General features: G+C 41.9%; 1 protein-coding gene across 2 annotated transcripts in view; it reads left to right on the top strand.

The window, feature by feature from the left end:
• Positions 1–10844, top strand: part of alkbh4 (alkB homolog 4, lysine demthylase) — a 36234-nt gene extending 25390 nt beyond the window's left edge. Inside the window, exons 2-5 of one of the 2 annotated variants that reach the window (XM_084178533.1) lie at positions 4867–4956; positions 5046–5220; positions 9000–9191; positions 9555–10844. In XM_084178533.1, the coding sequence (XP_084034659.1) occupies positions 9144–9191; positions 9555–10073 (567 nt within the window). In that variant the 5' untranslated portion in view covers positions 4867–4956; positions 5046–5220; positions 9000–9143 and the 3' untranslated portion in view covers positions 10074–10844. Of the gene's footprint in view, positions 1–4866; positions 4957–5045; positions 5221–8579; positions 8735–8999; positions 9192–9554 lie in introns of those variants that run through there. The other variant, XM_084178532.1, reaches the window with a different exon arrangement.
• The last annotated feature ends 89 nt before the right edge of the window (positions 10845–10933 follow it).

Genomic DNA, 10933 nt, shown 5'->3' on the forward strand with positions numbered 1-10933 from the left:
GAAGCATGGGGGTGGAAACATCATGCTTTGGGGCTGTTTTTCTGCAAAGGGACCAGGACGACTGATCTGTGTAAAGGAAAGAATGAATGGGGCCATGTATCGTGAGATTTTGAGTGAAAACCTCCTTCCATCAGCAAGGGCATTGAAGATGAAACGTGGCTGGGTCTTTCAGCATGACAATGATCCCAAACACACCACCCGGGCAACGAAGGAGTGGCTTCGTAAGAAGCATTTCAAGGTCCTGGAGTGGCCTAGCCAGTCTCCAGATCTCAACCCCATAGAAAATCTTTGGAGGGAGTTGAAAGTCCGTGTTGCCCAGCGACAGCCCCAAAACATCACTGCTCTAGAGGAGATCTGCATGGAGGAATGGGCCAAAATACCAGCAACAGTGTGTGAAAACCTTGTGAAGACTTACAGAAAACGTTTGACCTGTGTCATTGCCAACAAAGGGTATATAACAAAGTATTGAGAAACTTTTGTTATTGACCAAATACTTATTTTCCACCATAATTTGCAAATAAATTCATAAAAAATCCTACAATGTGATTTTCTGGATTCTTTTTTCTCATTTTGTCTGTCATAGTTGACGTGTACCTATGATGAAAATTACAGGCCTCTCTCATCTTTTTAAGTGGGAGAACTTGCACAATTGGTGGCTGACTAAATACTTTTTTTCCCCACTGTACCCATTGATTCTTGAAGAATATAACTTATAAATGCCTCATGAGCTTAGTTTAACTGTCGGTACGACCATCCGAACTCAAAATGTAAGCTTGTTTTACTCCAATGTTTGTAAACAATGTAAATGTAAACAAACACATTTGATATCATGGATGGTCAGTCGTTGCATCCATAGCTCTGTCTATGAATTTGAGAGTGGTTACATTTCTCAAGCCCCATCTCTTCGTTTTTTTATCGAAACGGGCAGGGAAAACACTTTGTTATTGTTTCATTTAAGGATTCTAGCTTTAAACGGGTACAAACGCTTGTAACTGTAGTGGTACCCTGTAAGGTACGTCCATTGTACCATTAGTTGTAGGTAAATAGTTGTACCCTTGCAGTTCGTACCTTAAAAGAGCCAATAGTGTACTATATAGTCCACAGGTACAAAACCGTACCTTTAGAAAAGGTACAAATGTGCATTTTAGGGTACCACCACAGTGACAAAGCACTTTTCCTTTTAAGTTGCAAAAAAAGTACTTCTTCTCCATATGAAGTCCCTCACTTGTACACACCATCCCACTTCTGACACCAATGGAGTGAATTCCGGGACAGTCCTGACCGGGACTCGAACCTGGGTCTAGTGATTGTCAAGCCAACATAACCATTACGCCAAGAGGTTTTACCTCCTGACAAGGTCTTTCAGTGTTGTGTGAAAGTCAGTACAAAAATAATTTAAACTCTTTATTGTCACATGCTCTTATGTAAGCCTTTATAAAGACTTCAGAACTGGCAGTGGACATGCTCAAACTTAAATTAACATAACCATAGACCACCTAAACTGGTACAACACTTAAACTCACGGGTGGCCAAAAATAACTAACTGAAAGCCACGCGGATTGGTATTATCTTCGTTGATAAAGGGGATAATAATAGTATAGTATAGGGTCGACGCACAGGGAAGCGAGTGTCTTATCTTAATGGAAAGTGAAGCAAGGAGACAAAGAGAATAAAAAGAGTAGTCAAAATACAACAGGGATTATGAAGCAGTGTTGGAAGGGAGCAGAGTATGAAAGATAACATTAACTGAGGAATATAGGAACTTGTAGCTGAGGTCACTACAGAAATATTACTGACACAATATCGTAACAGATAAACTGAACCATAAATGAAGCTACTACAGCAATTGATTGTTAATGTTGTTAAGTTAGTTTTTAAACCCTATGATAGAGGTAAATGCAGAAAGCTTTTTGAGAATGGTTTTTATTTGTTGTCGGGAGAATTTCCAGGTGTTGATCTGCGGGTGTTAGCAACTGGGGCTCGCTGAACGTGAGCGAGATATAAGTGTCATAATGGGTTAAATGTGGTGTACCCGGATCACTGGTTGCTGCGAAAAAGGAGGAAGTCAAAGGGGGGTGAATGTTACCGGTGTGGAAGGGCTAGCTAGTTAGTGGTGCGAACTAGTAGCGTTTAGAGTGGTGACGTAACTTGCTCTGCGACCTGGAAGTAGTTGTTTGCCTTGCTCTGCAAGGGCCGCTGCTTTTGTGGACCGATGGATAACGGTGCTTCGAGGGTGACTGTTGTTGATGTGTGCAGAGGGTCCCTGGTTCCAGCCCATGTAGGGAAGGAAGCAAAACTGTTACATTGATGCTGTTGACCTGAATCACTGCTTTAATTGATAAGATTATACGAAAGAGATTGTTTTACCAACCCATGGCGGCATAGGATAACATAGTAATTAAAGTGGCATACCTGTGAATAGATGTTTTGTTTGTTTTGACTAGAACTTCACAATAAATTGTCACCTGCTAATGTACCGTTAGATGGAAAGTCAGCGGTAGAGGATAATAGATATTATAGATGTTTTTTTGTATTAGAAGGAAAGTAGGTTAATTGGGAGATGAGAAATGTTGAATTGGATTGTTTGAAAAAGGAAAGTAGGTTAATTGGGAGATGAGAAATGTTGAATTGGATTGTTTGAGTAGACTGGTATTAAAATAATGCTTTCTAGTTATGTGAATGCAAATATGTTAGTAAGTAGTAGTGGTTGGTGGATAGAATTTACTAATGCCATGATTTAGTAAGAGAGTGAAAGAGAGTAGTGCTCGTTGGGCTATATTGGGATGTAAAGGATGCAGAGGGTCATGTGAAGCAGATGTCTGAATAGTGAAATATGGAACGTTCTTTGACAATTTTTAATTATTATTATTAAATTCTATAATTTGTTTAAACAACAGTAAGTTATGCAGACAGTTTATTAATTCTAAAAACGATAATCTGTTTCTGGTACGTTGAACAATGGGAGGTCGTTTTTACTATTAAGCTGATGAAGAAGTAAACATTCTTTTGTAGCGAAATGGTTAGCGAAATGGTTAGCGAAATGCTTGTGCTTCTAGTTCCGACAGTGCAGCAATATCTAGCAAGTAATATCTAACAGTTCCACAATAAAAACCTAATACACACAAATCTAAGTAAAGGAATGGAATAAGAATATATAAATATATGGATGAGCAATGTCATTATCACAGTGGCATAGGCTAATATGCAATAGATAGTATAGAATACAGTATATACACATATGAGATGGGTAATGCAAGATATATAAACATTATTAAAGTGACTAGTGTTCCATTTATTAAATTGGCCAGTGATTTTCAAGTCTGTATGTAGGCAGCAGCCTCTCTGTGCTAGTGATGGCTGTTTAACAGTCTGATGGCCTTGAGATAGAAGCTGTTTTTCAGTCTCTCGGTCCCAGCTTTGATGCACCTGTACTGACCTCGCCTTCTGGATGATAGCGTGGTGAACAGGCAATGGCTCGGGTGGTAGTTGTCCTTGGTTATCCTTTTGGCCTTCCTGTGACATCGGGTGCTGTAGTTGTCCTGGAGGGCAGGTAGTTTGTCCCCGGTGATGCGTTGTGCAGATCGCACCACCCTCTGGAGAGCCCTGCGGTTGTGGGCGGTGCAGTTGCCGTACCAGGCAGTGATACAGCCCGACAGGATGCTCTCAATTGTGCATCTGTAAAAGTCTGTGAGGGTTTTAGGTGACAGGCCAAATTTCTTCAGCCTCCTGAGGTTGAAGAGACGCTGTTGCGCCTTCTTCACCACACTGTCTGTGTGGGTGGACCATTTCAGTTTGTCAGTGATATGTACGCCGAGGAACTTAAAACTTTCCACCTTCTCCACTGCTGTCCCGTCGATGTGGATAGGGGGGTACTCCCTCTGCTGTTTCCTGAAGTCCACGATTATCTCCTTTGTTTTGCTGATGTTGAGTGAGAGGTTATTTTCCTGACACCAAACTCCGAGAGCCCTCACCTCCTCCCTGTAGGCTGTCTCATCGTTGTTGGTAATCAAGCCTACTACTGTTGTGTTGTCTCTGCAAACTTGATGATTGAGTTGGAGGTGTGCATTGCTACGCAGTCATGGGTGAACAGGTAGTACAGGAGGGGGCTGAGCATACACACTTGTGGGGCCCCAGTGTTAAGGATCAGTGAAGTGGAGATGTTGTATCCTACCTTTACCAACTGGGGGCAGCCCGTCAGGAAGTCCAGGACCCAATTGCACAGGGCTGGGTTGAGACCCAGGGCCTCAAGCTTAATGATGAGCTTGGAGGGTACTATGGTGTTGAATGCTGAGCTATAGTCAATGAACAGCATTCTTACATAGGTATTCGTCTTGTCCAGATGGGATAGGGCAGTGTGATGGTGATTGCATCGTCTGTGGACCTATTGTGGCGGTAAGCAAATTGAAGTGGGTCTAGGGTGACAGGTAAGGTGGAGGTGATATGATCCTTGACTAGTCTCTCAAAGCACTTCATGATGACAGAAGTGAGTGCTACGGGGCGAAAGTCATTTAGTTCAGTTACCTTTGCATTCTTGGGTACAGGAACAATGGTGGCCATCTTGATGCATGTGGGGACAGCAGACTGGGATATGGAGAGATGAATATGTCCGTAAACACACCAGCCAGCTGGTCTGCGCATGCTCTGAGGACGCGGTATGCATTAAAGAATGGTCATTTTTACAAGTATCGACTGATACCGACTCAATGTAGTCAGAGGTACACTCCGCCAAAACTCATCGCCTTTCAACTCTATTGAGTATCGTGGAGTTGAGAATTCTCAGCTACTAGCTAGATTGTGTACCTGCCATTGCCACTGAATATGAATCTGTAAGTGAAATACTCTTACTAAGAATGTTTTTGTTTCTAGAATCACAATCATCAAGGACACAAAAGTCCCTAACGCCTGCCTCTTCACGTTGAACAAAGAGGATCACACATTTGGTAACATCATCAGACAGTGAGTTCAACTATTACATTTCATTGGGTTTTTTGTGCAATAAATTATAATTGTAAACTCTTCATAACTTAATTTTCTTGTTTTTGCAGACAACTTCTGAAGGACCCCCAGGTGCTCTTTGCTGGCTATAAGGTCCCTCGTTCTCTGGAGCACAAGATTGTGATCCGTGTTCAGACCACACCAGACTACAGTCCTCAGGAGGCTTTCACTAATGCCATTACTGACCTCATCAGTGAGCTGTCGTTGTTGGAGGAGAGATTTAGGGTGAGTACATGATACATTGTCTGTGTATTTCGTGGAACAGTTCTAGTGTAGCGGACTGTCAATATATGATAACATTAAACAGTTGAAGTCGGAAGTTTATATACACTTAGGTTGGAGTCATTAAAACTCGTTTTTCAACCACTCCAAAAATGTCTTGTTAACAAACTATAGTTTTGGTAAGTCTGTTAGGACATCTACTTTGTGCATGACAGAAGTAATTTTTCCAACATTTGTTTACAGACAGATTATTCCACTTATAATTCACTGTATCACAATTGCAGTTGGTCAGTAGTGTACATACACTAAGTTGACTGTGCCTTTAAACAGCTTGGAAAATTCCAGAAAATGCTGTCATGGCTTTAGAACAGGGGTGTCAAATGTAGGCCCGCAAACGGGTTTAATCCGGCCCGCGAGATGATTTAAAAAAAAATATATATAAAAATGCGCTGCAATTTTTCAATAAAACAAACTGCTGTTCCAATTGCGTCCACTGGATGGAGCAATAGCAATTGTGTTAAGCAAGCAAACTGTTTATACCGGGGCAGAGCAAGTAGGTCAAGCACGTGCAGCCAATGAGCTACTTTGTTTTGCCCGCGATATTTATTACGGCTTCTACTTTTAACATTATGTGCTTTGGCACCCTTATTGCCCCAATATGTCTCTGTCAAAAAAGAGAAAAGTGGACGCAGAGTGTTCCAAGAAAAATGGTCATCCTATTTAATCACGGAATTGAATGGGAAAGCTGTATGTTTGGTGTGTTCAGAGCATGTTGCAGTGCTGAAAGAATATAACCTTCGTCGCCACTATGTGAGTCTTCATGCCGACAAATATGACAACTTTCAAGGACAGCGGAGATGAGAGAAGGTGAATGAACTGTTGGCGGGTCTGAAGAAACAGCAGTCTGTGTTTACTCACAGCCGAGACCTCAGTGACGCTGCAGTGAAAGCTAGCTACCTCATTGCTAATGAAATCGCAGTGGCTTCAAAACCATTTAGTGAGGGTGAATTTGTAAAAACATGCATGATGAAGGCAGCGGAGATTGTGTGCCCTGAAAAGCGGCAGGCTTTTGCAAATATCAGCCTGACAAGAGACACAGTTGCAGACAGGATTTCCGATCTTTCAGTGGATTTGGACAGCCAGTTGAAGCAAAAAGTAAAGTCATTTATTGCGTTTTCGGTTGCAATTGATGAAAGCACGGACATTACAGATGTTGCACAACTGGCCATTTTTTCATCCGCGGAGTTGATGACACATTGACCGTCACCGAGGAGTTCGTGGAGTTGGTGCCGATGACAGATACAACGACAGCAGCTGATATTTTTACCGCACTCGTCGGCGCGCTGGACAGGGTCGGAGTGGACTGGTCCCGCGCTGTCAGCCTGGCTACAGATGGTGCGCCCTCAATGATCGGGAAAAAAGCAGGCGTTGTGACAAAGTTCAGAGAGAAAGTGCAATCTGCAAATGGAGGACGTGATTTTTTGACTTTTCACTGTATTTTGCACCAGGAGGCTTTGTGTTGCAAGTCATTAAAGATGGATAACGTCATGAAGGTGGTCATCCAAACTGTTAATTTCATCCGATCCAGAAGCCTGAATCACCGTCAGTTTAACAGCCTTCTCAGAGAGAAAGACCACATCTATGGCCTGCCATACCACACTGAGGTAAGATGGTTAAGCCGAGGTGCTGTGCTGAGGCGTTTCTTTGATTTACGAGAAGAAATTGAACAGTTCATGGAAGAAAAGGGCAAACCAGTGTTAGAATTTCATTTCGCAGAATGGATGCCGGACCTTGCATTTATGGTGGATGTTACAGAGCACCTGAATAACTTGAACAAACAGCTGCAAGGGCGCAACAAAGTTGTATTATGACAGCATACGTTCTTTCAAGTTGAAGCTGTCATTGTGGGAGACGCAACTTGCCGGTGGTGATGCAGCTCACTTCCCCTGTCTGAAAAATGTGTGCACGACCCAACATGTGGCAGACATGAAGCGGTTCAAAGATAAAATAACGGGACTGTTACGGGAGTTTGAGCAACGCTTTCAGATTTATGTTTATATGTTTTTATGTTGATGTGCTATTGTTTTTAATTGATTTTATTTTATTTGTATATTTAACCTATTCTTGACTCTGTGGTTCTTGCACTTGTTTGGGGAACAGGATTTCATTATTTTTATCTACATTTCTGCCTGAGAAATGACACCCTGATATAGTTCTGTGATCTGTGATATACTTCTGTGAATCACTGAGGCATTGTGTGTTTGTGTGTTCTTTGTCCTCAGAACTTTCAAATAACTTGAGGTGTTTTATGATTAATAGTGATGTTGTGCTTTTGGACACTGTCCTCAGGCTCCAGCTTTATGTTTATATGTTTTTATGTTGATGTGCTATTGTTTTTAATTGATTTTATTTTATTTGTATATTTAACCTATTCTTGACTCTGTGGTTCTTGCACTTGTTTGGGGAACAGGATTTCATTATTTTTATCTACATTTCTGCCTGAGAAATGACACCCTGATATAGTTCTGTGATCTGTGAAACAGTTCTGTTAATCACTGAGGCATTGTGTGTTCTTTTTCTTTAGAATTTTCAAATAAACTTGACGTGTTTTATGATTAATAGTGATGTTGTGCTTGTACTATTTTGGACACACTGTCCTCAGGCTCCAGCTTTATGTTGTATGTTGATCGTATTAAAACAAAGAAAACAATCTGAAGTTGTTGTTTTAAAGTTATATATACCATGATTTTTCCGGTCCGGCCCACTTGGGAATAGATTTTCCTCCATGTGGCCCCTGAGCTAAAATGAGTTTGACACCCCTGCTTTAGAAGCTTCTGGAAGGCTAATTGACAACATTTGAGTCAATTGGAGGTGTACCTGTGGATGTATTTCAAGGCCTACCTTCAAACTCAGTGTGATTTGAAACTGAGCTTCTGAGATCATACTGTGGTTTGGTTCATTCAAAACAGAAGCACATGTTGTTGAACTCATTCGAATCCAATACTGTACTGTAGTTATAACCAGCTAAAAGTTGACAAGCATGGTTTAAAACTATTTCATGGAAATATTTTGCATGATATTAATTGCTGTTAAATGTTTTCGTTTTGCAATGCCCAACATGCTGCTTATTTGGCCCTATATTGTCTGAGAATAATTGTTTGTTATGTACTGTAAGGTTTGTTTTTGTTTTTAAATAAATCATTTTTATAATATTTATTCATCCCTTTTACAGTCTTACAACGCCACTATAGCAAGCATTAGTGATTACAAAATGAGACACTATTGTGAAAAGAGCAAATCAACATTTTATTTATTCTACTGTATTTTATGCATTTTGCCTTGCGGAACTTAATGCATTTGATGTTTTTGCTACGTCCTGTTTTGGTGGGACACGTAACGTGATCTACTAATGGCGACGGAAATTGATAATGGGAACTGTGGTTGTAAGGGAATTCGAACTTGTTTATTATGTGAGACTGTGAATGGAAATGGACTATTATCGGAGAATGGTCAACCGGTAAGTCTGTGTTCACTGAAAAATAGATAATGTAAATAAGATCCTGTTCAGTTGCTAGACACAGAGCTCTGAAGCAAACGCCGGTAGCCAGCTAGCCCCCCTATCTGCTCTCCTCTGACTGAGCACTGTCAACAAATACATCATAAAATAGCTAAACAACAGTAATAAGAATTATTACTGTTTAGCTTTATGATGTATTTGAAAAGCACTTATTACAGCACTGACTTCATGAATGCCCTTAAACAGATTTGTTGACTTTCTTTAGATACGACACGATTTTATTTACGACCCATTGCTGAGACGAGCTGTGCGCAATTATGGTGGGCAGCAGCTGTCTTTTCCCTTCCCTGGAATATTTTTATGGGACAACTTCATATCAGAAGAGGAGGAGAGTGAGTTGATAACCAATATGGACCTTAACGCCTGGAGAGAGTCACAGTCTGGTCGACGGAAACAGGTTTGTTGTCATCTTCCGTTTGCTGCAAGTTGTTAATAGCAAGATTACGCAATTTTGGCAAGTGAATAGGGTCTGGCAGCATGAGTTGCGCAATCATCTCTGACGTTTACATTTTAGTCATTTAGCAGACGCTCTTATCCAGAGCGACTTACAGTTAGTGAGTGCATACATTTTCATACTGGCCCCCCGTGGGAAACGAACCCACAACCCTGGCGTTGCAAGCGCCATGCTCTACCAACTGAGCTACAGGGGACCCTGACAATGGCCAGTGTTTCACTCTTTATCATGGGAGGTACCCTTATTAGCAACCATTCACTCCTAACCAGAAAGAATAACCCACTTTAAAAATAAATGTCTTTACAGGACTTTGGGCCTAAAGTGAACTTCAAAAAACGTAAAGTGCGTCTTGGTGGCTTCTGCGGCCTGCCTGCGATCAGCCGTAATCTGGTGCTGCGGATGTCCCAGGAGCCGGTCCTAGCTGGGTTTCAACCAGTGGAGCAGTGCAACCTGGATTACCACCCCCAGCGTGGGTCTGCCATTGACCCCCACCTGGATGACAACTGGCTGTGGGGGGAGCGTCTGGTCACCGTCAACCTGCTCTCAGACACCACTCTCACAATGTCCCTGGAGGAGGGCCTGACAGAACTAGGAAAGGGGGAGGTCCGGGTGTCTGTTCAACTTCCCCGCAGATCCCTTGTGGTGGTATACAGCGAAGCACGTCACAGATGGAAACATGCCATCCATAGACATGACATCCATGAGCGCAGGGTGTGCAGTACCTACAGGGAGCTGTCTGCTGAGTTCTTGTCTGGGGGAGAGGAGCAAAACGTGGGCTCCCAACTGCTGGACATAGCTCTGAGCTTTGAGGGTACACCGATATAGAGAGAATGTAATAATCACTGTTTCAATTTTTTCTATCTTATGTCCTGCACCACCCACATTACAATGTGACTCGTTGGTTGACTGAAAGCAGCCTCTATGCACTCTATTTTGACATGCTTTGGCTAAGAATGGCAGAATACAGTTGGATTGTTTGATTAATTTAACCGTAAAACTCAGTTCTTATAACTATGTAATAACACGATGACACGTTGTACTGCATTTCTTGCTTGGAATGTGTATTTGAGTGTATTTTGTAAAATAAATTTCAGACCATTGAAATACTATGTATTGTAGTGATTGGCTATTGCATTTGTGGATACTCACACTGCTCTCAGGGCAGGTCTGCCGGTTTTGACTAGCAGAAGTGACTTTTCGTAACAGGTTAGGATAATTTATGTAGCAGGTTAGGAGAATTTACGGGTCAGGTTAGGAAAATAGTTATCTAAAATTGTCCCCTGACGTGACTCGAACATATCTAGCTACAACCAGGCCTGCCCTGAGAACAGTCTTGGTTTCCACTCATGCGATTCTGCGCGCATGTTATTCATGTGTGGTTCTCATCGCCCAGTTACAGTTTGGGAATGTTATAAGGTGTTGCACCCAGTGTTGGGGAGCTAGTAGACGACTCAAGGTTTATGACATGGACAACGTAATATTCAGTTTCTGCCAGAGCGTCCTATTCACAAGACTTAACTAATATTGCAAGTTACTGCATTGTATGAGTGTATGTTTCGGCTGTCAAATGAGGACATTAAACTTGACCATCTAGCTATCTTTGCAGCCCTTTCACTAGCCCTTGGTCATGACTCAGTTCCATTACATTACACATAAGAGTCATTGGACGAAGGCGTCTTCTCCAC

The sequence above is a fragment of the Coregonus lavaretus genome (assembly GCF_964263955.1).
Source record: "Coregonus lavaretus genome assembly, chromosome: 15".
Classification (NCBI taxonomy): domain Eukaryota; kingdom Metazoa; phylum Chordata; class Actinopteri; order Salmoniformes; family Salmonidae; genus Coregonus; species Coregonus lavaretus.